We start from the raw sequence: 27,586 nt of genomic DNA on the forward strand, positions 1-27,586 counted from the left end.
GGCCGCCTGCCCGCGCGCCCGCCCCGCGCATGGGTGCCCCGCCGCAGGGGGCCTGACCCCCGCCACCCGGTCCGCCCTCCGCGCCATGGCGGCCCGCGCGCCCCCCGCCGCACCTGCGGCCGACGAGCCGGGGGGTCCGGGCGGCCCCCCGCGCAGGAAGAAGTCCCGCTCCGGCGCGTCCGGCCTCCGGCGCGCCTTCAGCTGGCTGCGGGGCAAGCGGCGCAAGAAGAAGGCGGCGGGGGCCGAGGGCGCCGAACCGGCCGCCCCCCGGGCCAAGAAGGCTGACGACAAGGCCAGGAGGGCCAAGGGTAAAGGCCGAGGTAAGGCGGCCGGGCACCTGGGCTGCGCGCCGGGCGGCGCCGAGGGTGCGGCCAGGGTGGCTCCGCCAGGGGTCCGCGGCGCGTTGGAGGGGTGAGCCTCTAGGCACTGGGGCGGGGGGGAGCGAAGAGCCCGGGGCTCAGCCCGAGCACCCCCATTCTGCGCGCCCCACCCCGCCAGCATCTCCCAGAGTCAGCCCGGCCCCGTTCTGGAGAGAAGGGACCCCCGGCTGGGGCAGGAATCTCCTGGTTTAAGCAGGAAGTGCTGGCAATCTGGCTCTTGGGACGGTGAGGCAGTCCCCCTCCCCCAGGCTCACCCAAGTTCTGCCCTCTGCTGAGTCAGGGGGTCAGAGACTTGGCTCTGGCCTGGGGCCCATGGGAGAGGCAAGTGGCCTTGCGTCTCTGGTGGGGGTTCCTCCAGGTCTGGAAGGTCAACTGCACTCAAAAGGTGTTTCAGCCCCACAAAGGACCCAACGTGGGGCATAGCATGCTTTAGGTTCTTAACTGTGTTAGCTTTTCCCACCTGGCTCCCCTCACCACTCCCCTGGGCCAAACCAAACATCCACCTCCTGGCGTGGTGAGCTCACGGATGAGAACGAACCATGGCGCCCCTCCCCATCACTCCTTCCCCCAGGCCTGGTAGAAACATGCCAGTGTTGGAAGCGTACTTACAGATGGGGGAAACTGAGGCCCAAATTAACGGAGAAGCTGTATCTGGGCTGTGACGGGTACTTCAACACAACAGCCAATTCCCTGTCTGTGGGCTCTCTGGCCTGATGGATGGGCAGCCTGAGGGGAGGTTGGGGGGGGGGGCGGATGGCTGACTTGGCTCATCGCTGCTGGGGTCACTTTTCTTTCGGGCACTTGCTTGGTTCTTTTCTTATTTCCCCCCTCTGTTTCTGTCTCCCGTTTGAGGGGTAGGGCATGAGTCTCTGCAAGAGGGTGGGGCTCCCTTGGGGCTTGCCTTGCTCCGAAGTCTACCTTCCCTGTGGCTCCTGCTGCAGTGCCAGAGGTGAGGAAATGGCGGTGTGTGCGGGCCCATCCCATCTGTGTTTACCCTCCCAGTGTCCTTTAACCACCTCCTCTGCAGGAGAATTAGAAGGAACATTTGAGGGGTCAGGAGGAGGGTGAAAAGCCTCTTGTGTGATTGCATCCGGCCTGATCTTCCTTTTGGATGAGGGCCCTGCTCCCCTTTGGCCCAGGCACAAATAGAAGTCAGGGTGCTGGGGCAGGGATGGCTGGGCCAAGCCCTGAGGGAGGGTTTGGGTGAAGGGTGTTTCCAAGGGCTCTGTACTCCCTCCCAACTGGATGCCCGAGTCTGTCCTAAGGCTGTCCCACTGGGATTCGGTCTGAAGTCATCCCCTTCTCAAGAGGGCTTGGGTCAGAATTGCAGCAGGATGGATTGTGGTCAGACTGTGAGGATTGGAGATAGAAAGCTAGTGGTGTACCCCAGGGAAGTGGACCCTTTTCCCCAGAGACCAGCCTGGAGGCAGGGGCTGGGAAAGCTGATCCTATAAGTCCCTGCTCCAACCTCCTGGGGTATATCTGTCATTGCTTCAGTGGCGAGGCCTCCCCCTGCGTTGTGTTTGGTATCCAGTAGCACTGGGCTTTCTGGGCAGCAGTCGGCCTGATTTGAGCCCACGTGCATGGGAAACACCTCCCTGCCCCTGGCTGTTGTTTCCCCAGGTCTGGGGGTGGCCCTGGGTATGACTGGAGGAAGTCCTACTCCATTTTGCTCCAACCTCCTATTATTCCAATTGTTTCCTTGTCACCTGCCTGGCCCAACTTCTTTTCTGTTTATGAAGAGAAATGAATCCAATCTCTCTAATCTCCACTGGCACTGCTGATCAGGAAGGGGAAGCCCAAAGAAGGCTTAACTATTTCTGGGGAAAATGTTCAGAATGGAAACTGGGGAAGATGGGAAGGAGGAATATACAGGAAATTCTTGAGAGGTTAGGAGCTTTTGCTGGGAAGCTCCCCCATCCCAGTCTCTGAACCAGAGACCCAGAGATGCAGGTCATGGCTCCCCTCATCTGACTCCACTACAGTTAAGATAGGGAAACTGAGCTTAGAGTAGAATTTTGAGCACTTGTCTTCCAGGACTGCCCTGCACAGACTTAGAAAGAAAAGAGAGGAAATCTGACAATTATTGATTATTCTGAATGTGCCAGGAGCCCTTTATCCATTACCTCATTTGAGCCCATTTGCAGATGAAAAAATATTTGAGGCTCAGTGACAGTGAGTGCTGAATTTGCCCAAACTCGGATTTGAACTCAAACCATCTGCTTCTCCAACCGGTACCGTTTTCATAAATAAGACATACAGGTGGGACATAGACCGGGGGTAAGGCTTAAAGATCTTTTCTTCCAACCCATTCTACAGAAGGGAAAAGGTCCAGAGAGAAATAAGGGAAGTTGACAGAGTGGGAGGAGTATGAGAGTCAGGCAAATAAGAGTCCAGATCCTGGCTCAGTTGCTCGCAAGCCCTGTGATGTTGGGCAGCAACTTCTCTGTGGTCCCACTGATTCCATTACTGGCTCAGGGAAGACAGGGGGCCTTCTCACAGGGGTGACCCTCTGGTTGGACGTTGCCTTGGTGGGTTTGTGACTCCAAGATTTCTCTGTACGATTCTCAAAAGAGGGGACGTGAAAATTTTGCAAAAGTGAAGTTACCACAAAAATGCAAAGGATCGCTATTAATCACCTGAGCTCTAAGGACCCAGTCTGGAGGGAATAGGCTCAGGGCTGACAGGACAACTCTGCTGCCCCTCCCAGGCTATGTGACACACCCGCAGATTATTAAACCCCTCTAAGCCTCAGTTTCCTTATCTGTAAAACAGGGATAATAAATCCCGGCTTTACAGGGGTGTTTCAGGGACCCAATTAGATAACAGCCATGCAAGTGCTTTGTGAAGCTGTGGAGAAAGGTCTAGAGGGTAGCAAGTTTCTGCGGTTGTGATGCTGAGGACTTGGACGTTAGCTGATCCATGTTTGGAAATCCACTCTTGGTTACGCCTCAGATACCCATGGTGGTAGTGGTGATGATGATTGAGGCGGGAGCCACAGAAAGAATCTCACCTCTGCCCAACAAGAGGACTCAGGCATAAGAAAAAGTAAACAAATAAGGAGCCATATTTTCCAGAAATATCACCTGGACTCCAGACAAGTATGTGGGGAGGAAGTGTTTCTGGGACAGATGCCAGGACTGGAGCCCAAATAGATAATCAGGGGAGGCTCTCTGCAGGAGGTGAGCAGCGTAGAAGAGCAGGGTGCCGGCGAACTTGAAGAAGTAACAAGAAGGCTGCTCTCTGGCAGACCCCGGCTGGGCATCTTTATGAGTGTTATCCTTTGTCCTCACAACAGCCTGAGAGGTGGGCAGTTATTACCATTTATAGGGGAGAAAATAGGTCACTCGGCTTCATTCATTTGAAAAAGACCTATCCTTTACTATGTAGTGTCAGGCACTGTTCAGGGTAACGTGGATACCTGGGACAAGACAGGCAAGGTCCCCACCTGCATGGAATGACAGAAGCACTCAGTCGGCCTCCAGAGGCCACACTCTCCAAACTAAACAGTATGAGGCTGGGTGTGTTTCTGACTCTGGAGAGGAGTACATAGGAGGATGTAGCCCTCCCGAAGAAGGTTACTCGTGGGCAGTGGACAGTGGCCGGGTGGGGAGTGGGATCATTCTTGGGATCAGAGTTAGAAGACTTCAGTACTCAAAGAATTCAGGAGCCACCTTGCCAAGTCCAGCAGACTTCACCTGAAGAACTCTGGCCACTCACTCAGGGAGAACTGCCCTTGGTGTGGGGTTGTGGAGAGACTCCTGAGTTTGAGTTGTGCTCTGTACATGTTCTGTGGCACCCCACGGTGGGCCACACATGCCCCGTCTTGACAAAGATGGGGTTTCATGGCCTCTGACAGCCTCTCTGGCTCTAGAATTCTGGTTTAAGGATGGGCTGGGGCCATGAGGGTGGGAGCTATGCTCAGGAAAGGAGAGGCTGCCTTTTGGCCGGTCATGTACAAGACATTGGGACCAAGTGGCCTAGATATTATAGTAAGGAGGGCCAGGAGAATAGTGTGAATAATGCCATCTCTCTCTGCTGAGGAAGGGGCCTGAGGAGCTCCAAAACAAAGTCAGGACCCTAAGGCACTTTGGGTAATGGACACTTTGCCTATCTAAGGACAGGAGAGTGTCTGTTTGCTTTTCAGTAAACACTGTATGTATTTCCACATTCTGTGCCATTGCATGTGCCGTCTCCCCTACTTAGGGTGTGCATATCTTCACTTCTCTATCCACTGAACTCCTGCTCATCTCTCAAGGCCTGGCACCAGTGTTCTCATCTCTGTGATGGCCCCCAGGGAACTTACTGCCTCCAGACTAGGACAGGGTGCTTAAGGGATTTGGAATTGGACAGTATATGTTTCTCTGGCCACCTTCTTGGGTAGGACATCTCAGTGTCCTTAGTCTGGGGCCTGGACCAATTTGTTAGGGGTAGGTTTCTCTTTGCTGTGGGATACGGCCAATGGGGGAGTGACTTTCTTAGAGGAATCTGTGACCACCTCCTCCAGGCCCCTGTGAAGGGATGGGCATTATCTGCCTTGGGTCCAGATGGGAGAGGGTGCCTCACTATTGTATTTCAAAATATTGATTAAGTATTTAATATTAGGTAATAAGTACCTATACTATGTGCCAGGCATTGTTCTGGGGATGAATGAGAGGCAAGGTCCCAGTCCTCATGAACCTCACAATCTGAGGGAGGAACCAGACATGGAACAGGTAATGAAGGGTCAAGAAGTGTGACAAAGGAGGGAAGCACAGTGATCCCAGGGGGAGATCAGGGACGGCTTCCCAGAGGAGGTGACATGTAAACAAAAGTGGAAGGATGAAAGGCAGCTGGGGTTGAGGGATTTGCAGTGCTGGAATCAGGCAAGGCGCTTGCAAGGAGCTGGGGCCAGCTGCCTGTCTGGGTTCTGTGGGTTGCAGGAATCACCGTACCTCACAGTTTTGAACACCCTGAGGGCAGGACTGGGTTGATGGTCCTTTCCCTCTGCACTGCCCAGCACAGGGCCTGGTGCAAAGTGGCTTTGGGTAATAGCTAGGTGATCTGATATGGGCCCCAGAGCATGGGCATCTGTGGATCCTAGATGCTCAGAGTTGATGGCCTGAGATGCCGCAGGCTGCCGTAATGGCACATACAGATGGGCAGCTGAGGCCCAGAGGACTAAGTGTCTTGCTCAAGGTCACACAGCCAGCCAGCATTAAAGGTGGAGCAGGAACCCTCACCTGCCAGGCTGACCTTAGCTTCCCTACTCCTTTGTTCACACTTCAAATGGAAAATCCGGCCCCAGAGAGGTGCCTCTACCAGGAGTGGGATGAGATGAGCAGGAAGCTGAGTCCAAGAAGGGCTCCACCCCCTCCCTTACCTCCAACACCTTCAGGGGCTCATTCCAGCTGCCTCTCCCTCTCCCTCCTGATGGAGGCCTCAAATCCCCACCCATGGCACACATCCCAGTGTTCTGGAAATCCCCTTCGGGCTAGGATGGGCCCTCCCCCCACTATTCTGTCCCGTCTCCTGCCCCTGAAGCAGGGCTGGCAGCAAAGTTTGCTGAACTGGGGTGGCTAAGCCCGGTGGCCAGAAAAATCTACACTCTTGTCAGAAAAGGACAGAGGGAGAGCCTCCCCTTACCCAGCTGTCCCCTGGAAATCCCCCTCTCCCCAAACCTCAAGGCTGCCTCAGCTGCTCCTGGCCTGTCACATGCCCATGAAAACGAATGAGAGGAGGCATTGTATATTGTTTGGGCCACCGTGACCGTGGTGGGGCAGGGAGAGCAGGTATCCACACCTCCACCTTCTGTCAACATACCAGCGTACCCCAGCATACCCCATGGCCACCTCTAGGCCCTTGGCTGACTTGGGGGAGGAAGTAAGTTGGAAGCAGGTTGGAAGCAGCTACTATGGGCCGGAGGGGTGGAATCGCTGTTGGGTCTCTCCCATTAGTATACTCCACTGTCTCTGTGCTTTTGTGTTTACTGCCCCCAGGGGCTGGTTCATCAAGGGCTGTCAGGCCTACTCACAAGGTGCCCAGCCCTGTGATTGGCATGGAGGGGAGACAGACACAGCTCAGCTTGCAAAGGGTTTAACCCCCAAATTTTCTGGCAAAGTGCATAATTCCCAGGAGGCTGCTGCTGGGGTCTGCTCCAAACAGGGCCCCCTGTCTGCTTAGGACACCCCTCTCCTCCAAGCCTCTAGCTAGGCGAGGTCTTCACCATGGTTCAAGAAAGTCACCAGGCGCTTAGCCCAGTGTTGTGGTTTCTAGGAGTTCTGGTCTTCCATACCAGCTACGTCTTCCCACAGTCCTACCCCAGGCTCTCTCATGCTCTTGGCTGTGGGCAGTACTATTTCTCCAGGATCCTGGAGCAAGCACAGCCTCTGTAGTGAAAGAACGTAAGACTGGGACTCTCCTGCCGGTGCCTCTTCACCTTTCCCAGTACTTAAGTGACATCATCACCACCTTCCTCCGCGTCAGCGGGCCAGCCCCACCGTCTCTGCCTCCACCAGGTCCTGTTCAACACCACACAGCAGACGTGCTGCGTGCCCGACACTGTGCCGCGTTTGGGGTTACTGAGAGGAGGGAGGCGATCAGTGTCCCCGAGGAACTTGTTTTCTGGTTGGAAAGGGAGATACCACACCAAGCTGTTGTCTCGAGACGAGTGTTGGAATGGTGTTGCAGAGGGTGCTGGGGGGCCGTGAGGTGTGATCAGTTCTATCAGAGTGCAGCACTAGTGCCTGTGGGAGCACAGAGGGCTGAGCTGGGGGAGGAGGGCTGCAAGGAAGACTTCCTGGAGGAAGAGACTGTCCAGCGGGATCTTGAGGAAAATGAGGAATCTTCCAGGCAAAGGTGGAAGAGGAAGAAGCATGTGGGAAGGCTTGGAGGTGTGTATGGGTGTGTGTGTGGCAAGCAGTTTTGTGCAGCTGGAGCTCTGATGAGGGGTGTGGTGGGAGATGAGTTGACCTGGGGGCAGGGCAGTTACTGCAAAGCCTCCTGCAAAGGCCAAGCACCTGCTACACTCCAGACGTCCTTTGAAGTTCTTTGCATACACCCTCGCTCAGCTTATGTCAAGAGATCTGGACGTTACCCTTGAGTGTTCTCTTTGCTCCTTCATACCACCTTTCTCCTTTATGGGCCCCATCTGTAAATTAGGGGAATTGGGCTAGCAGATACTCCGAGGTCTCCCAGCTTTGACACCAGGACCCTCTTCTCTGCAAAGCGGGAACCTGGTGCACACATCTTGGTATATAGTGTGTGCGTGATGAGTGGATGAATAAAATATAACCCCTCGGGGACTGCACTGTTGTTAATCGCAAACTCTTAGCAAGGCATGGACCTGAAGGAGGGTGGGGCTTGACTCCCCAATTTTGCAGGGAGGGACAGGGTGCCCTGGAGCCACTGGGCATAAGAGGCAGCTTGGTGCAGTGGACAGGCTTACCCAGGTGGCAGAAAGGATGAGCAATATGGGGATTAGAACTGAAGGCTCTGGACTTCTAGCCCAGCAGTCTCTCTGCTACACCATGCTGCCCCTAGTAGGAGAGACAGGGCAGAGCAATGGTAAAGGAGAGTCACTGCCTAGGCTGCTGAGCCCTGAGCACAAGGGCGTTTGTGAGGACACAGAGGTGAGGATAGCCTGGCGGCCTGGAAGGTTTTTAGAAGAGGTGAAGCGAGGCCTAGGTTTGAAAGATGAAGACTTGTATAAGGGGAGATGAGTGCGGGGCACACAGACATGAGTGGCCTCACATGTTTACCTATACACTCCATTACTTATACTCACAGACACAATGTGACAGAGCCTGCCACAGTTACGTGGGTGGATACACAAAAGCGCATATCCAGATGTTTGAAAACAGACTCAGTGATATGGATAGATGCACACGGATGATTACACAGAGGAACCCACACGTTCAGGGTCACAGGTATGTACACAGGTACACAACTACACAGCCATGTTCAAGCATACAGTTACCAATGCCCAATTACATGCCCTCCTTCAAGGTTATGCAGAGGCACAGATAAACAGTAGGGGTAGTAGCATGGATCAGTGGGTATTGGAGTCAGTCTGGGTTTGAGTCCTAGCTCTGTAGCTTACTGATGTTTGACTTTGGGCTAGTCAGCTGACTTCATGGAACCCCTATTTCCCCATCTGTAAAACGGGGATGATAAAACTACCTACCTTATAAAATTTTGTGGCACGAAAGCAGTTTATCAGAGTGCCTAGCACATAGTAAGCGCTATATAAAAGGATGCTGTTATTGAAACACTATTAAGACAGAAATACAGTCAGATCGATACATGTGTACACACAGGCACAGAGACAGGAGATACACACACAGACACGTGACACTCACGGGGTGGTGGCTGGTGGGCCCCAGCAGCAGCGGGGCTCCGGACCCCCCTTGTCTGGAGACCTGGCCCTCGTTCTCTGGGCGCCACTGCAGTCCTCAGAGAGGCGGCCGCTGGGCTGAGAGAGCTGGCGACCCGCCTGCCCCACCTGGACACGCCGGCCTTTCCCGAGCGCTCTGGGTGGGGTGGCTCAGCTGGTCTCCCAGGTCCCGGGAGGGGTGGAGCCTACGGGACGCGCGCCAGGCCCCGCCCCTCCACCGTCCCCGCCCCCGGCCCGGCCATTGGCCGCAAAGCCTGGAGGCGTGGCTGAGCTGGGGCTGGGGGCGCCTGCGGTGGCCGCCCGCGCGTCTCTCTGCTTCCCTCCCGGGGCTGCGGGCCCGGCGGCCGGGCTGGTTGGGCTGCGCTAGGGTTTCCGCGCCGGCTCCCGCGCCCGCCATGGGCAACTCACACCACAAGAGGAAGGCCCCCAGCGGCCCCCGGGCCCGCAGCTTCTGGCGGTTCGGGCGGTCGGCGAAGCGGCCGGCAGGTAGGGGCCGGGGGTGGGGGCGGGGCAGGCGGGGAGGAGGGTCTCCCTGCCGCAGCCGCCGCCACCGCTGCTGCCCCCTCCCGGGGCTTGGTGGGTGTGAGTGTGGGGGGCCGGGAATCCCCCGCACAGACCCCACCCCTCACATGCGCAAAGAGACACGCGTACATGCGAATACCCACGGGCGGGCACACGTCCATGTTCACAATTTACACAGTCACACACAACACCCACTCAAAATGTACGGACATGCAGACGCAAAATCGCATACACGTTTACACCCACAGCGTCGTTGTAGAACGCACAGACCCTGAGACAGGTACATACACCTAGGTATACGGTTTACACAGCCACAAGAATTATACCACACGCGCAGATTCGCACACTCGCACACACACATCAGTCATGTAGGTACAGTTGCCCAGCGTCTTCGGCACATAGATGTACCCACGGGTTCAGAACTGCACAACCAACCAGACTCCCACACTCAGGCTCAAAGACCGACCCTAAGGCACTTTTACACACACACACACACACACACACACACACACACACACACTCACACTTGTTAGCCCCCAACGGGCTGAAAGTTTGCAGGAGGGACGGGAGACAAAGGTGCAGGAGAGAAGCAGGAAACCAGGGGACTGGAGACTATGGGCCGCCTCCATTTGGCGTGATTGGGAGTTGGACTGGTTCTTTGGGCTCTCTCCCCACCCCCACCTGCGTCGCCGCTGCCTGTCGTCCCCCTTCCCCCTGCCCGCGGTTCCCGTGGTCGCTGCCGCATGTCCCCCCTTTCAGTGTAGCCACCGAGCTGGAACGCAGCCCTTCCCGGCGTGCTGCGGGATCCCTCCGCGGGTCACATTCCAGCCTCCAAGTGGGGGGTGGGTGGAGGGGGAGAATGGAGAAGGCTCCCAACTCTAGGGTTGGGAGATAGGATTCCTGGTTTCCCCCAGCAGGTGCGACAGTTCAGGGTATCCCCCAGAGTCCCAAGGGTTGCTGGAGGAGGGGCTGTTGAGGGTGGCCAGTTCCCTTACCTGGTGAATCCAGAGATGGGGTAGGGGCTGGGGGTTAGATCTGCTTTTCCCCCTGAGGAAGAGAAGGGGATCTCCAACAGAGGCAGGTATTCCTTCTGGCCTTTGGGAGTGGAAGAATCTTGGAGAAGGTGGGGTGGGGTTCCTTTGGCTGTGGTGGGAGAATCCACCCATGTCTTCCCAGGGTGGCCCACATTCCTAGAGGTTCTGAAATGAGCCTGATGATCTCATCCCTCCACACGGGGGCAGGGGGTGACAGATAGAACCTGTGCTGGGAATTGGGGGGTCTGGATTTTCAGTGTGACTCTGGTATGGGCTCTGGTGACCTTGAACAGATTGCTTTCACTCCTCTGGACCTCCTGGCTCCCACGGAAGGGCCTGTCTGTGAAATTAGGGGGGCATAGCTTAGGCGACTTCTGGGACCCTTACGGTTCTGTCTAGCCATTTTATGGATAGAGAAGGTGGGCTTGTCTAAGGTCATGTGCTAGTAGCGGTTTGAAGAATAACAGTGATGATCAAAATAACAGTAGGAAAAGGGTTAATTATGTGCTGGTAGACTCTGAGGATTCCTCAGAAAGTGGATTGATGAGAGACTCCAGGACCCTCCAGTAGTCTCCCTGTCCCAGCAATCCTGAAATCCATCTGACCACCTGTCTCTCTTAGATTCTGCACCAAGGGGTGGGGCTGGGGCTCTTCCCTTGCTTTCCCGTGGCCACTCTAATCTGATGGTTTCCTGAGAACCAACTGTGGGTGCTGACTTGTGACCATTTGTGGTAGGAGAGAGAGAGAGATGAGAGGGCTAGGTTTACAGTCTCTTGCCCACTAGTCCCTGTGCTCTTACAGTTCCTGCTGCAACTCAGGCACCAACCAGGCTTTAAGGTGGTCCTAAGAAACCAGAAAGCAATGTCAAGACAACAGAGAAGTAAGTGTGGGGGCTGAGGAATATTCAGAAGGCTTTTGGGTTGGGGCTAGTTTTAGAAAACTGGAGAGATGGTCTTAATTTGGCCTTCGAAGAAACTACAGGGTTGGAGGGAGTCCTGATTGTTGATTAAATGAGAGAGAGATGACCAGGGATGCTCTTCAGCTCTGGGAAATGGCCATGAACAAAGGCAAGAGTTGAACCTGAGCATGGAGGCTGGAGAGAAAACTGGTTGAGGCTTCTTCCTTGTGCCTGGGAAGAGAAATTCCATTGTGAATGCAAACTTCAATCCCTTTGGTTTTACTTGTGCTGAGGATTGTTAAGGCTTTCTCAGCCTGGGCCTCTGCCCAGGTATGGGACTGGGGTTTGAGTACTTATCCATTTGATTAGTTTGTGAGAGGATGAGGGAAAGGATGCATGGCAAGCAGAGAGGGCAGGAGTCTGTAGACCATAGGGAGCCAGTGAAGGTGTTTGAGCAAGGGAGGAGCCTATGAAAGTGTTGTGTTGGGAAGATGGCACCAGAACAGGGCAGGTGCAGGCAGGACAGGTTGGGGGGTGGAGCAGTGAGAGTGGAAGCTCAAGAGAGCAGTCTGGAGGCTGTTGCAGTAATCCAGGGGAGAGGTGGTGAGGTGAGGGCTAGGGACAGGGTGGGGGCTGTGGGAGTGGAGAGGAGTGGCAGTTGCAGACACACCGAGGAGGAGGCGGCAGAAGTGATAGGACCTGGGATTAATCAGATGTTGGGCGTATGGGCCAGAGAGGGCTGTGGAGGCTTAATGCTCCAGGCTGCTTTGCTGGGGGGGTTGGTGACAGAGATAATAACTCAGAGATAAAAATGAGGTTCTGTGCTAAACCCTTTCGTCAGTTAATTCATTTGTCCCCCAACAGGTATAGAAATAAGCTGGAAGCCATTATCCTTCCCATTTTACAGATGAGGAAGCTGGAGCTTAGAGAAGTGAAGTCGCTTGCCCAGGGCCACTCAGCAAGGAGGTAGCTTTGAGATTGAAACTCAAGCCTATCAAATTTTTTTTTTTTAATGTTTATTTATTTTTGAGACAGAGAGAGACAGAGCATGATGGGGGAGGGTCAGAGAGAGAGAGGGAGACACAGAATCGGAAACAGGCTCCAGGCTCTGAGCCGTCAGCACAGAGCCCGACGCGGGGCTCGAACTCACGGACCGCGAGATCGTGACCTGAGCCGAAGTCGGACGCTTAACCGACTGAGCCACCCAGGCGCCCCAAGCCTATCAAATTTTAAAGGCTGTGCCCTTAATCAGTTTAGGAATAGATGGGTTCCTTCTTATGATTGAGGGGCCTGCAGGTCCTCTGGGCAAAGAAAGTCCGAGGCCCTGGGGGGTTTGGGGAGCACAAGTGGAGGAAGCACTGTGGGAGAGGGGCAGGGGTTGAGGACAGAGCACCGAAGCCCCCCAAGGGCTCAGAGAGGGAGCAGGTGAGAAATGGAAGGAGAACTGAGATTCAAGGAATGGCTGGTCCATTGGATCAATGCCCTTAGATGAAAGGGAATGGTAAGGGTGGACAGGGAGAGGCCTTCTCACTGCTGGAAAGATACTAACCTGCTGGGATTGTTTGGCCTTGGATCTCAGGAATCCAACCACACCCCCGTCCCTCCCCAGGCCCACTGGCGTCTGGTCTTGGGAAGTTTGGGGGATTGGTGAAAGATGTGAATTGGGAGTCCGGGAGCATCTCCCACCATACCACCCTCCTCTTTTTTTTTTTTTTTTTTTTTAATTTTTTAACATTTATTTATTTTTGAGAGAGAGAGAGAGACTGAACATGAGTGGGGGCAAGGGGCAGAGAGAGGGAGACTCTGAAGAGGGAGACTCTGAGCTGTCAGCACAGAGCCCGATGCCAGGCTTGAACCCAAGAACCGGGAGATCATGACCTAAGCCAAAGTCAGATGCTTAACTGACTGATCCACCCAGATGCCCCTGATCCTCCTCTTTTTCCCAGACATTGTACTGTCAGGTTTATACACAGCCACCCCCTTCCCCTGCCCCCGTGGGATTTATTGTTTCCATCTTGCTGATTGGGAGATTGAGGGAATAGACTAAGTCATTGGTGGAGTCAGACCACCTGGAATTCTTTTCATCCCTCCCCCTGCCTCTGTACTTGGAGCACCAGGGGTCTTTGGTAGGTCCCACAGCTGGGAAAAGTCCTGTTCCTCTTACTCACCTACCCCCCAGCTTCTCCCTACATCTCCTCCCCCTTCCTGGGAGAGATTGTGACCAACAGTGTGTCTGGACTTGGTTGTGGAAGCCTTGGGCTTGCAGACAAGGGGCTGGCCCAGCCCTCTCTGGTCGCAGGGATCACCCCCCCCCCCCCCCGCTGCTGCCCCAGGCCCTGACCCAAAGTGGGGGACACTACCCTCCTGGGGGCAGAGCCCACATGCTAAGGGACCTTTAGAGATCATTTCTCCGACCCTCCCATCTCATAGATGAAGAAACTGAGGCTCGGAAAAGGGCACGTACTGGCTCAGCATCATGCTGCAATTGAGGGGCAGTGAGAACTCAAACCTTGAGGCTCTTGACTCCCAGGGCCCTGGGGTCTCTGGTCTGGGCTTGGAATTCCCTTCCCTCCCAAACAGGAGGATTAGGACTAAGTCACTGAGGAGCTGATAGGGAACTCTTGTTAAAGTGTCCCTTATCAGGCTTTATCTTAATAATGGTCCTTAAGGCCACTTGGGATTTGAAGAGAGCTCCGGAAGTGGGTGGGAGTGGAGGCCTCTGGTGGCATGGGAAGAACAGGATTTTGCAGCCAGTCAGAGCTGGGTTCACACACCCTGAGTCTGCCAGTTACTAGCTGTGTGACCTTAGGTAAGTCACTGACCCTGAGGGAGTGCCTCTGTATGGCAAGGGGGATTTAGTGAGATCATGTGTGTCTCAATCAGTTGGTACTATCAATACATGTGAGTTTATTATCCTGTTACCGGTAGAAAGGCAGAGGGGCCTGAGAGAGACCTTTACCCACCCCCTACACCCTGGAGAGGCAGAAGCTCCCTTGAGGACCACACTTTGTGCTTACACTTGGTTGTGTGGCTTTGGCTTTCCCAGCTACTCCATGAGGTAGGTGTTGGTCCTTTACAGATGAGATTGAGGCCCAGAGAGGCTGATTCATTTGTCCAAGGCCTCTAATCCAGGCCTCCTGATTCCCAGGCTTTTCCCCTCTTGACTTCATCGTGGCTGCCTCTCCGCCATATATAAGGTAGGGATAATTGTGCCTTGAAGGAACAAAGGAAAGGGTTTTTGGAAATTGAGACTCGCACCCTGGCCCAGAGAGATTATTATGTCATTGTCAGGAGCAGATACTGACCCGGAAACTCATTATGACATTTATTAATATTATTGTAGCTAATTCCTCCCTGCACTACTGCTGGTTCCTGCAGCCGCCTGAGGCATGGGATCCTCCTCTCCTTGTTGGGGCACTCCCTGCCCCCCCATATTTACCTTAAAACCGGCCTGTCAGCTCTGCAGCTCTGCTCTAGGGCGGGGCTTCCCACTGAGGGGAGGGAGGAGGGGGATTTCCCTTCTGCAGAAGTGGGGTGCAGAGCTCCCCCTCTTTGGGCAGGGACTGAGGCTGCATGCAGCCCCCCTGATCCCTTAACTTCCTCAGACTTAGGACTATTGCAGTGTTCGGAGTGAGACCCAAGTTCCATTGTGGGCTCAGCCACTTCCTGGTTGAGTGACCTTGAGCAAGTCACTTTCCCTGGAGCCTCCTTGTGCTCTTTGTGAAAAGGGAAGTCAGACATACCTTTCAGGTTTTTTGTTGGGTGTTCTGTGAGACTGAAGAGAAAGAGAAACTTCCACGTGAAGGTTTTTGTGATACTCATTTCCCTTTGTCTTGGAGAATAAAATCTCCATACGTTCTGGGTTCTGCTCCTGTTGGAAGGCCCTGGGTTGTTCACCAGTACAGAGGGGCTTAGGACCTCTGAACACCCTGAATCCTGGCTCCTGGGCCTGGCCAGTGGTCAAATGTGGTGGGGGAGCGGGGTCAGGCCCAGCCTGGAGGGCTCCAGCTCCTGAGTAAGGCCACCTGGGCAGCTGTTCCCTCCCCCCGTCATTCCTCTCCCCTGAGTCAGGCCTGCCTGGCTGTGGGCGCGCCACCACCCCCGCCCCTTGCTCTGGAATGGGGCAGGTTGAGGCCTCACCCCATGGAGGATGTTGCCAAGACAGTGTGTACGCATGCGCACAAATGTGCCCTTGGCCTTGGGGGTTGGGGGCTCCCTCCCCCTTTCTTCCCTGTCCCCAAGCTCAGGAAAGCCCCACAGTGGTGGGTACATGCACCTGCCTTTGTGTACACACAGCCACCTGGCTGGGCCCTGCGTGAGTCTGCGGTCCTGCTCCTGTGTGAGGACACGGACTAGGGTGGCCTGGGTGTGCTTTGTGGACGTGGTCCTGTGTGGGGGGGGGCCCAGTGGGACATTTTGGAGGTGCAGGCGCACATACTTCTGCTGGTTGGACTATATCTGAGCTCACGAACTTGCATGTGTGCTTCCTGGTGTGCCTTTCATGTTAGGGGGTGTGGCCGAGAGCAAGGTGTCTTCTCTGATCCAGGAAGCTTCCTTCCTCTGGCAGGTGGGGGAGGAGGGGAGGCGGAGGCTGCAGGCTGAGCCAGGAGCTTCAGCCCCAGGCTGCACCTCTGGACTGTGCCAGGGCAGAAGGCTCTAAATACAGCCTTGGGCAAGGTCCTTCCACTCTCTGGGCCCCAGTTTCTTTGTGAGGTCCCTGCCCTCCACTGGAGACTCTGGTTGCTGAGCTCCACCCTAAGCAAGTCACAGGTGTGTGGACCTGAGCCTTGCCTTGCCTTTCGAGGCTCAGAGAGGCCTCAGGCTCTGGCCAAGCTGTGGGTGTGGGGGGAGGGGTGTTGCTGGAGCAACCAGATGTTATCAAGTGTGAGAGCCTTGGATCCTCTGGGACTTTGCAGCTGTGGCCCTGACTGCCAGCTTGGGCCTGAGACCTTGAGCTGATGTTCCCCCATGCCCTGAGTGGAGCTCAGCCCTGAGTTTCCTTGGGTAGCGGGTAGCTGAGGATGACTGTGTCCTGTGTGGGCAAAGCCTTCAGTTTTGGAGCCAGCCAGGGCTTGGGAAGTCACCTACCTCTCGGAGCCTCACAGGTCCGTGATCAACAATGGGAGAGAATCCTCGAGAACCTGCCTCCAAGGGCTATTGTAAGATCCAGGAGGGCAGAGACTGCCTTCCCCCAGCACCTGGCATTAATCACCCTACAAGTATGAGGCCTATTGCTCTTTTCAGTCTGAGCGGGACTAATAAGGGGGCAGGTGAGTCTGGCCTCAGAGAGGGAAGAGGGGAGGCTGTGGCCAAGAAACTTTGAATTTCTGGGGATGAGAGGGTCCCTCAGCCCTTGTTCAGAGGGGAGATAGGGTTTGTAGCTGGCATGGCAGACAGAGCATAACTTTTGGATTCCAGTTGTCCTGAGTGCAAATACCACCTTGCCCTTTCCCAGCTTGCCCCTTCTAGCCTCCATTTCGTCATCTGTAAAATGGGGACAAAAGGGCCTATTTCCAGGATGCCTGGGTGGCACAGTCGGTTAAGTGTCCAACTCTTGATTTCCGCTCAGGTCATGATCTCGAGGTCGTGAGGTCCTGAGGTCAAGCCCCGCATCAGGCTCCACACTGGGCTCAGAGGCTGCCCAAGATTCTCTGTCCCACTCCCTCTGCCCCTTCCCAACTATGACAGCATTTTTTCTCTGTCTCTCAAAAAAAAAAAGTGCCCACTTCTTAGGATTGTTGTTTAGATTGAAGTGATTTGTGGATTTACATACTATCCAGCTGCATAAAAGTTTGTTTTCTAGAGAGCAAGGGCTCATCCTCTGAGTGGTCTGAGAGGTGGGGCAGCGAATGGGGAAGGGGCTGCAGAGGGGTCTTGCAGCATGAGAGCCACTGTGAATTCTTAGATCCTTAGGGGCTCAGAGAGAAAGGTGTGGTGAGAGAGGAGTGTCCTGAGGTTAAGTTTGGGGGACAGCACTTCACAGACTTTCTCTTCCACCTTCTCAGCTACTCTTTTTGGAGTTGCCCAGGGGATCTCTTAACACTGTTCCTACCCAGTTTAACCTTCATTGTTGACCTCCTGGGGCTCTTTGAATAAAAGCCAGACTCTGCCATGGCCTACCGGGCCCCACCTTGACCTGGCTCCTGTCATTCTCTCCCTTGCTCACCGTATTTCAGCCCCACTGGTCTCCTTTCTATCCTGGGAGACACCCCCCCCCCCCCAACTCCTGCCTCAAGGCTGACACTTGCTCTTCTGTCCCTAGGGCTCTGTGCCCAGCACTTGCCCTGGCGGGCTCCTCCTCCTTCAAGTCTTGGTTCCAATGTCCTTTCCTTAGAGAGACTTTCCTTGATGCCTCTTATAGGCACCCCCTTCTCTATCATAGCTTCCCAGTCTTCACTAATCTCAAATTATATTGTTAGTCTACCTCATTCATGTATTCATCAAATGTTTATTGAACTCACAATATGTGACAGGCACTGATTTAGATGCTAGGGATGTACTGGTGACCAAGACAAAGTTCTCCATTTGCTATAGCTCTCAATACTAGCTCGATAAATTCTGCTGATTGAATGAATGGGTACAACTGTCTTATAAAGAGGACTTATTGGCCTTGTTTCCATTTGAGGTCATGACTTGTGTGTGATGGAGCTGGATTTGAACTTGAGCCCGACTTCCCTCCAGTTCCCTCCTCCCACCTTCCACTTTTACTGCCCTCAGCTGTGAGCTGGTTTTTTGGCTAGTTCTGTTCTCCCTACCTGGTGATTCATCAGAGTCACCAAGTCACAGAGTGAGGCCAGTGGGAAGGATCCTGGGCTGGAAGAGCAGGAGGGGGACGATGAAGCCTACCTCTGCTGTGTGACCTTGGATAGTTCATAGTGCTTCTCTGGGCTGCTTCCACCTGACCAAAGTGGGAAGAAAGTCCCGAACATACACAGGAGGAGTTGTTCCCACCGGCCGCTGTGTTTCTGCTCTGGGCATCTCCCTGGCTTCCTAGTACTGTGTCCTGGGCTGTGTCCCAGCGGCTTTCGCCAGTGAACTTGCCATCACAGGCAGTTCTGGGCTGCCTGGCTGCTCCACCTCTGAGTTCCTTCCCCAGGGAATTACCCTCACCAGCCAGGAGGACTTGGGGATCATGCCAAGTGTATTTTAGTGGCTCTTCCACCCACCATCTGGCAGCTGGGACCCCTGCCATAGCTCTGGCCCCTGATGGTTTAGTAAAGGACTTGGGGACGGGTTAATGGTCTGCTCCTGGGACTGAGTGTCTTCAGCCCTGCTAGTCATACTCTCCACCAGAGCCGAGCATCTGCAGACTCGGGGCCTCAGTTTCCCCGTGAGAATCTGGGATGGTTCTTGCTACTGCACTCCACTTGAGGGGCGGGGTCGGTGGGTGGGCGGGACCAGTGGCGCAGGTGGGAGGAGGACCTGGAGAGCAGCCCCTCCCCCTCCCCTGCCTGGCGCTGGCTCTGCAGCTGGGCGGGCGACTCGCACCACTCGGTGCTGGGTTACGGTGAAGGCGGCGCCCGGCGCTCCGGAGAGGTCGGAATAGGGGACGGCCCGAGTGGCGCCCGCAGTCATGGTGGTGTTCCTGGGCCGCCGCCTTCCGGTGCTCCTCGGGCTCTTTAAGAAGAAGGGTGAGTGGGTGTGGCTGGGGAGGGGGAAAAGAAGGACCCCGACACCTCTATTTGCCAGAGCCTTCTGTAAAAAGGGGATCAAAGCCGGGGAAGGCTAATGGGTGGGGGATGGGGGGCAGTAATGAGGCCAGACTACCCTGTCCTCCCCTGTGCCTTTGTCCAGCGGCTTTTCCGCTGCCTTTATCTGGGCCCTGCTTGGGTTTGGGAGGATGGGTCCAGATGTCTCTGACCTTGAAGCCTGCAGCCCTTGGGTGAGACTGCCTCCCTTCAGGGGTACCCACACTGTACTGGGTACATCCCAGTACTTCAGTTCTGAGAGGCAGGGCACCCTCTTCCAGGTCAATCAGCATGTGTGGAAGGATGGGATGTGGGGAGCAGAGAAGAGAGAAAAGTAGTGCCCCTGGAATTTGGGGCGTGATCATTGAAACGCTGTTTAGAGGCCAAGGTGGGGCCCCAAGAGAAGTTTTGGAGGGCGGGGTCTATGCCTGCTTACTGCTTCTCTAGGAACTGGGCTTTCAGGCCTGGATTAAGACATGGAGGCCATGGTTTATCGGACTTTCGCCCGGGGGTGGTGGTGGGGGGAGGCGGGCAAACAAATGTCCTTGGTTGGAGTGTGGTCCAGGTGTCCCCTCTGGGAACCTGGAGTTTAGTCTTGGCTCTGATTTGCTGGATGACCGTAGGCAAGGCCTTTCCATCGATCTTGTTTCCCCAACTTGTAAAATGCAGGGATTAGGTGAGACTCATCGGGATTGTTGGGAGACTTAGGAGCTCTGACCTTGTAGGGTTCCTGCAGGTTCCCTGGGCAGGAGCTGGCTGTTGAAGAGTGGGCCAGGGAAGAAGAAATGGGCAGGTGTCTGAGCTGAAGACCCTCATCCTGGGGCGTGGCCCTTTAAAGGGCTGGTTTTGTTCCTGCCCCTCTCTACAAGGTGCTGCCAAGGTCACATGACCCTCCCAGCGCTTTTGCTTATGTTGTGGGTTCCATTTAAAAGGGGGGCTGGGGCTGCAAAGTGCTGACACAGCCCCCTATTCCCAGGATTAGATGACCAGCTTCCCCATGGGCGGGGCCTGTAACAGGATCCTTTGTAATGGATCCCTGGCTCCTTTGCACCAGGGGTTGGGGCCTCCAGGAGAGGGGGATGCCTGGGACTGTTCTCCCAAGAGAGGCTGGAGCTGCCTTGTCTGGGGCTAGAGGGGCCCGGAGGAGGGCCTTCTCCCCTCCCCTTCTTTCCTCTAAGGGATAGCCACATGGGTGAGTAGGGGACATAAGAGGCCATGTCCCTTATTTGTCCCTCCTACCAGGACTTCCTGGGAATTCTGGTTGTGACCTCTGAAAGCCCACACCCTTTCCTAGTGTCCCACAGTGTCTTCCTGGGCCTGGGCCAAGGGGGTGTTTGAAAGGGGTGGTTTTTTTTCTGTAAAGTAAAGCTCGGGGTGTGGAGACAAGACAATGTATTTGCTACGGGCTATGTGTATACAGGGTGCCTTACATCGGGCCCTGTGTGACATGTGGATACACAGTCGTGTATGTACTTGGGTATTGTTTGTATATGTACAGAATGGGAACTGTAGCTGTTGTGTATAGACCTAGGGGCTGGCTGTGTTCTCTGGGGGCCCCTGTGTTCGATGTTGGTTCCCAGATGTGTTTATACTGGGATGCTGTTTGTGTATGTCCTGAAGCCTGTGGGTGTTGTGTGCATATATGGTGGGCTTGTGTGCCCTGGGTATGGGGAACTTTGTGTGGTGTGGGTGCTCAGATGTGTACTCTTGGGTACAGTTTGCGTATGTGCATGGGAGCTGTGTGTATCGCGTGTATAACTCAGAACTGTGGGTTGTGTCTACAGATTGGGGGAAGCAGGCCTTGCATGTGTGTGCAGGGACCGTGTGCAGTCTTGGGACTGGGGGTGTGTTGTGGTGGAGCCTGTGCATCCCCAGGCCTCACTTCTCTTCCTCCTCCGTTCCGCTAGGCTCTGCCAAGGCTGAGAGTGACAAACGTCTAAGTGTGGGGTCCGGCCAGGGGCCAGGGTCTGTAGTGGATGAGCACCAGGACAATGTCTTCTTCCCCAGTGGGCGACCGCCTCACCTCGAAGAGCTGCACACGCAGGCCCAGGAGGGGCTCCGTTCCCTCCAGCACCAAGGTAGCCTTCACTTCCCCTCCAGTATCCCTCTTAGCTCTCCAAGGTCAGGGACCTAGCCCGACACACCTTTCTGGTGTCTTCCAGAAAAACAGAAACTGAATAAAGGTGGTTGGGACCATGGAGACACCCAGAGCATCCAGGTGAGCTCTGCCCCCAGCTCAGTCCTGACTCTGCTTTTCCCTTCCTGCTGAATCTCTGGCAAGTATGGTCTTTGAACCCTTTTGGATCTCAGTTTCCTTTTTGTATCACGAAGGGCTGGACTAGATGACCCCTCAGGGCTAGTCCAGCTGATAACCCGCTCAGTGCTAGGTGAAGCTGGGGAGAATCCGAGTCAGAAGTTCCAAAGGGAAGCCCTGAAGAGGCGACAGCAGAGGCCCACGTAGGCCTCTGGGATGTCTGAGGCCAGGGACTGATCTCCTTCTTCCCTCAACAGTCCTCCCGGATGGGGCCAGATGAAGACAGCATCTCTTTCTGCAGCCAGACCACATCCTACACGGCTGAGAGCTCCACAGCAGAGGACGCTCTCTCCATCCGCTCAGAGATGATCCAGCGCAAAGGTGTCTGCTCACCAGCCAGGATTCCCGGCGGGGGAGGGGGCAGTGGGCACTACCTCGGTCCCAGCACCTGCTCCTTGCCCCATTTCCTCTTCATCTGGCATTTCCCAAGGCTCTGTGAGTCAGTGAATCCAGGAAACACAGTATCCTGCGTTTTTCTTGGAGACTCACCATGCACATTAACTGCAAAGCAGGACAGTTAGGAGTCAGGAAACCTGGGTTTGAGCCTGGTGTTGCTGCTTCCCAGCTGTGTGACCTTGGGCCAACCCTTAACCACTCTGATCTTTGGTTTGATGTTCTATAAAAATGAGGTTAAGAGTACTTACATTATTGGAACGAGTGCCAAGTGTTCAGCATGCTAACACATAATAATTGTTCACTAAGTGGAAATTATCACTGGAAATTATCAGCCTTCTAGAAAAGAAGTGTTTAGCTTTGTTTAACCTAGCTTGGCCCACGCCTCCTTGATTATGGAAATCTTTTTTTGCAGAGCACTGATTAGTGATTCCACAGAAGTAGTGCTCTGCAAAATGTGTCCTGAGACCTGCTCTAACGGTTTCTCTCCCCTGGACTGGCCCCCAGGGTCCACCTTCCGACCCCATGACTCATTTTCCAAATCGTCCGGGAAGTCGGGGCGGCGAAGGCGCGAGAGGCGGAGCACGGTGCTGGGACTGCCGCAGCACGTGCAGAAGGAACTCGGTGAGCCTGGCGGGGAGGAGGGCAGTGGTGGTGAGTCGGGAGCTCTGGCTGAACCCTCCGCTGACCCCCCGGTCCTCCCTGTCCCTCGCAGGTCTGCGGAACGAGCGTGAGGCACCAGGTACCCCTCGGCCTCCTGGTCCTCGGGATGCCGTCCGCATCCCCACGGTGGATGGCCGTCCAGCGGGCCCGGCCTCAGGGACAGGGGCCCGGGTGTCCCTGCAGGCGCTGGAGGCACGGGCCCAGGCCGGTGCCGAGGCCGAGGCCATGCTGCAGCGCCACATCGACCGCGTCTACCGGGATGACACCCTCGTTGGGCGGTCCACAGGAGCCCGGCCCCCGCCAGTGATACGGCCCATGTCCTTAGCGGTGCCCGGACTGACAGGAGGGGCAGGGCCTCCAGAACCCCTGAGCCCAGCCATGTCCATCTCGCCCCAGGCCACCTACTTGTCAAAACTGATTCCGCATGCTGTCTTGCCGCCCACGGTGGACGTGGTGGCCCTGGGCCGCTGCAGCCTGCGCACACTGAGCCGCTGCAGCCTGCTGTCGGCCAGCCCGGCCTCTGTCCGCTCGCTGGGCCGCTTCTCCTCGGCCTCCAGCCCGCGGCCCCGCAGCCGCCATCCTTCCTCCTCCAGTGACACCTGGAGCCACTCTCAGTCCTCTGAGACCATTGTGTCTGATGGCTCTACCCTCTCCTCTAAGGGTGGCTCTGAGGGTCAGCCCGAGGGCTCTCTGGCTAGCAGTAGCGCGGCACCCCCTCCCCAGGCGGGCAGTGGGAGGGGCTCTCCCAGTGGGGGCAGCACTGCCGATGCCTCCGACACTGTCAGCGTTCGGAGCAGTGGGCAGCTGTCCGGCCGGAGCGTGTCCCTCCGTAAGCTGAAGAGGCCCCCCCCACCTCCCCGCCGGACCTACTCACTCCATCAGCGGGGCTCAGCAGCACCCGACGGGCCCTTGGGGTTGCCGCCCAGGCCTGAGCGGAAGCAGCAGCAACAGCTGCCTCGGCCACCCACCACTGGTGGGGCAGAAGGGACGGGGGCAGCTCCGTGTCCCTCCAACTCAGCAGGCACCTGGGTGCCTGGCTTGTCTCCAGGTGGCTCCCGGCGTCCCCCACGCTCCCCAGAACGGACGCTCTCACCCTCCAGTGGGTACTCGAGCCAAAGTGGTACTCCTACCCTCCCTCCTAAGGGTCTAACAGGGGCCCCTGCTTCCCCAGGCAAGGCCCAACCCCCTAAACCAGAACGTGTCACTTCCCTTCGTTCCCCTGGGGCCTCTGTCTCTTCTTCCCTCACATCTCTATGTTCCTCATCCTCTGACCCAGCCCCCTCAGACCGGTCTGGTACACAGATGTCGACTGCCCTGGGTGACAGGTTTGCCATACCTCCTCACCCCAAGGTGCCCGCCCCTTTCTCCCCACCCCCTTCCAAGTCCAAGAGTCCTAAACAAGCTGCCCCCGCTCCTGCCACCCCTGCTGTGGTCCCCGGGCCGGTCTCTACTGCTGATGTGAGTCCCGAGCCCCCACCAACTCCGCAGACCTCCCTGACCCCGCCACAGGAGTCACCCAGTGCCCCCAAAGACCAGTCACCCCCACCGTCCCCACCTCCATCTTATCATCCTCCCCCCCCACCCACTAAGAAGCCTGAGGTCGTTGAGGCCCCATCTGCCCCAGAGACTGCTGAGGAGCCCCTCCAAGACCCCAACTGGCCCCCACCCCCGCCTCCTGCACCGGAGGTGCAGGACCTTTCCATGGCTGACTTCCCCCCACCTGAGGAGGCCTTTTTCTCTGTGGCTGGCCCTGAGCCTGCAGGCCCTTCAGGCCCCCCAGAGCCTGTTAGGTCCCTGGCTGCTTCATCCTTCTCAGTTGCTGTCTCTTCCCAGAGCCAGCTTCACGGTTCCCCAGACCCTCCTCCGGCTCCACCAGCCCCACCTCCAGCTGGTTCTGTCTCGGGGCTTTTGGCCAAGCTCCCACGGAAGGAACCGGTGGGCTGCAGCAAAGGCAGCGGGGTTCCCAGGGAGGATGCTGGCGCACCCCTGGTCACGCCCTCACTCCTGCAGATGGTTCGGCTGCGCTCTGTGGGCGCTCCTGCGGCTGCTGCAACCCCGGCCTCCGGGCCGTCAGCCCCCCAGAAGCCGCTACGAAGGGCCCTGTCAGGGCGGGCCAGCCCAGCGCCTGCCCCCTCCTCAGGGCTCCATGCTGCTGTCCAACTCAAGGCCTCCGGTCTGGCTGCCAGCAAGGACCCTGCGAGTGCCCAGCCCAATGGACCGCCTGAGGTGGAGCCACGGTCTCCCCAGTCCCCTGCCTCTATGGCCAGCTTCATATTCTCCAGGGGCACCAAGAAGCTGCAGCTGGAGAGGCCAGTGTCCCCTGAGACCCAGGCTGACCTCCAGCGGAATCTGGTGGCCGAACTTCGGAACATCTCAGAGCAGTGGCCACCCCAAGCCCCAAAGAAGCCACCTAAAGCTCCCCCACCCGTGGCTCGCAAGCCCTCTGTGGGGGTCCCGCCATCCACCTCGCCCAGCTTTCCTCGGGCTGAGTCCCTTACTGCTCCTCCCACCAACGGGCTCCATGCTGAAGACAGGACTAAGGGGGAGCTGGCGGAGAATGGAAGTGTCATGCAGCTGGTGGGCCTGGAGGAGCAGAAGCTGGGCCCACCTGGCTCAGGTACGGTGGATGGGGGTGGGGGTGGGTCTCCATCACTGGTGTTGGGAAGCAGGTGTCTGAAGTCCCACTACTGGGAATTTGTTACTGGATCTTTAAGATTTCCCTGGTCTCGGGCTGCCTGGGAAGGGTGAGCGATCACCGTTGATAAGCTAGTGAAGGAGCATGGTATGTTGGGCTTTGAAGTCAGACCTACTGAGTTTGAACTCCAACTTTGCCATTTTACCTACCCATCCTGGCCTTAAGTTCCTCACCATAAAGTGCAGGGCAATGATGCCTACATTAGCATGTCAGAGGTATTGTTTGTAAAACATCTAGCTGGTGCTGCTGGCATCGGTCAGTTGAGGAGGTGAGGATGTGCCTTGGGCTCTTAGTAGCCAGAACTAAGCCAAGAGGCCCCTTGCTGAATGTCCCTTCTTTTCCCCCTGCCGCAGACCCACAGAAAGAGCTGGTCTGACCGCCAGGCACCTCACTGGCACTGCTGACCCATCCCAGGAATACAATCTCAGGGACCTGAGCAGCTCCAAGGATGAGACGATACGGCAGACACTTAACCTAGTAGAGAGGATGCCTGCAGCCTTAACGTTCACAGCCTTCGATATTTATGCAAGCCTGGTGTTGATCCTGCCCTCCAAGTCATCCAGCTCATGCCTTTTCCTCCCTGGATGGATTCCCCTCTGGCAGCTGCTGCTTGTCTTGGCCTTAGCCTCATCTTGAAGGAGGTAGCTGGTGGGAGTGGGTGGCTGCGCCCCCTGCTGGCCCTGAGGCCACACGGTTGGGAGGAGAGCGCCTCACATGAATTTTTCCTCCCCCCCCCCCCGCCCCATGTCCAAATCATGCACATACTGTAGTCCAGAATCAAAGCACTTTTGACAAGTGGCTGCATGTCCATCCTCCAGGGCCCATGAAGCCTCATTCTAAGGGCCTGTTTACATGGCGGCAGCATCAGTCCCTGGTAGCCAGCCCATAGCTGGGACCAGTCTGCTCCCTCCGATCCAGTTTGCTCATTTCCTAGTTCTTGGAGGTGGGCGAGTCATTGTATTCCCACAGGTTTCTCCAGGCTGGAGGTAGGAGCGGGGCTGTGGAATTCCAAAGCACAAAAGGGGCAGCAGGGGTTAGCCCTCCTGTGCCTCAACTGACCACCAACCACCTGCCTTCCAGTTCTGCCAGGTGCTCCATGCAGGGGACAAGAAGTGGGGACTGCCTGGGCCCAAATGAGGGAGGGGGTGGGAGGGAGAAGAAGAGAGGAGGTCCACAGGCTCTGTCCTCAGAGAGTGGGAGGACAGAACAGGGAGGCCTCTCAGCGGGCACTTGGTAATGCCAAGCATCTGCCCCCTTGTTTCACTTGATCAGGTTGGGGTGGGCAGGCAGGCGCAACACTTCAGAGGCAGGAGCCCATGGGCTGTGGCAAAGCTGTGTCCCTTTCAGCTGTGCAGGAAGCCCTGAGGGAGGCGGGTGGAGGGTCTGGCCAGGGGAGCGCTTATTTGGGCAGTGGGCCCAGACCTGGCCCTACAGATTACATTCTCTGACCTTTCTCTTTACTCGGTGCATGTTCTTTCTGCAGCTGCCTTTCAGCACAGGTGGTTTCACTGGGGGGAGCTGACGCTGAGTGACAAGGATGGGAAGGAAGCCAAAGGTGCATTCTATTCCAGACTCTTCCCTAGTCAGTGAAGGGGGTTCAGTGCTCCTAGGGAGCAGGCTGGGCGATTGCCCCCTGGCCATCAGCTTCTGCTACTGAGGTCTCCTCTAGGAATTTTAATGACCTATTTTCAGCCTGTGGCTCCTACCTAGGTAAGCTGGCTTCCCCACTGGCCCCGGTGCCTCCCTTCACAGTAGTGTGACTGCCACCAGGGCCATCCCTTCTGGCCTGATCCTCTTTCCTCAACAGTGACTTGGGCTTGAGGAACCTCACTTTTAGCTGCTTCTGTGGAGAGGCTGAACCCCTCCCAGAACCAGAGCTGGGAACACAGGGGATGTGGTATGAGAGCCCAGGTTCCTGGGGCCCTCCCTCACTGCGGTCTTCTCCCTGTGGCTGTAAACCAGCGTTCTGTAAACCAAGGTTTCCCTTGCCCTTTGGGTAATGGAGAGCGGCTGCTGGGTACATGTCGCACCTGTCCAGTGAGCCGGGGAAAGAGGAGAGTCAGTCAGTATGCACTGCTCTGCTCAGAGCTCCTGACCAGCCCCCTGGGAACCAAGACCAGGCCAAAGCCTCCACGAAAGAAACCTGGCCCTGGCAGCAGCCTTGGAGCTGTTGGAGATGGAGATGGGAGGGAGCCCAACTTCTGTGTCTCTTCCCCGCCCCCCCCCCCCCCCCAACGTTACTTGAGCTCCTTATCCTCAGTTAGAATCTTCTGAGCTTGTTTCCCCACTGGGTGGGACAGAGTACAAAGGAGAAGGGAGGATCTAGAAGAGGCAACCCTTCTTTGTCCTCTGGGGTAAATGAGCTTGACCTAGTGCAAATGGAGAGACCAAAAGCCTCTGATTTTTAATTTCCATAAAAATGTTAGAGAGAGAGAAGTATATATATATATATTTCTTTAAATTTTTGAGTCTTTGATATGTCTATACAAACAATCCATTCCCTCTGCCCTGAAGCCTGAGTGAGACACATGAAAGAGCTGTGTGTGTGTGTTTCATTCAAAGGTGTTAATTAAATGATTAAAACGTGGCTGTGGTTTGCTGTTTCTTAATGGAGGGACAGGGTGG

General features: G+C 56.0%; 1 protein-coding gene across 5 annotated transcripts; it reads left to right on the forward strand.

Annotated features, from left to right (window-relative positions):
• Positions 1-27,548, forward strand: KIAA1522 (KIAA1522 ortholog). 5 transcript variants are annotated; one of them, XM_045035487.1, is made up of 7 exons: positions 1-320; positions 20,804-20,974; positions 21,059-21,114; positions 21,408-21,531; positions 22,111-22,227; positions 22,319-24,883; positions 25,315-27,548. In XM_045035487.1, the coding sequence occupies exons 1-7, from the start codon at positions 86-88 to the stop codon at positions 25,335-25,337; spliced, it is 3,291 nt and encodes a 1,096-aa protein (XP_044891422.1). In that variant the 5' UTR covers positions 1-85; the 3' UTR covers positions 25,338-27,548. The 5 variants fall into 5 exon arrangements, with proteins under 5 accessions (XP_044891422.1, XP_044891423.1, XP_044891421.1 ...); XM_045035488.1 differs by lacking the exon at positions 1-320 and adding an exon at positions 417-1,329; XM_045035486.1 differs by lacking the exon at positions 1-320 and adding an exon at positions 9,019-9,240.
• The last annotated feature ends 38 nt before the right edge of the window (positions 27,549-27,586 follow it).

Source organism: Felis catus, chromosome C1, assembly GCF_018350175.1.
Source record: "Felis catus isolate Fca126 chromosome C1, F.catus_Fca126_mat1.0, whole genome shotgun sequence".
In the NCBI taxonomy this organism is placed as follows: Eukaryota; Metazoa; Chordata; class Mammalia; order Carnivora; family Felidae; genus Felis; species Felis catus.

Excerpts from the sequence above, each read along its gene's own strand:
- KIAA1522 (XM_045035487.1), top strand. The coding sequence starts at position 86 with ATGGCGGCCCGCGCGCCCCCCGCCGCACCTGCGGCCGACGAGCCGGGG. Across the intron at positions 22,228-22,318 it reads GCACGTGCAGAAGGAACTCG|GTCTGCGGAACGAGCGTGAG; the intron begins GTGAGCCTGGCG and ends TGTCCCTCGCAG. Across the intron at positions 24,884-25,314 it reads GCTGGGCCCACCTGGCTCAG|ACCCACAGAAAGAGCTGGTC; the intron begins GTACGGTGGATG and ends CCCCTGCCGCAG.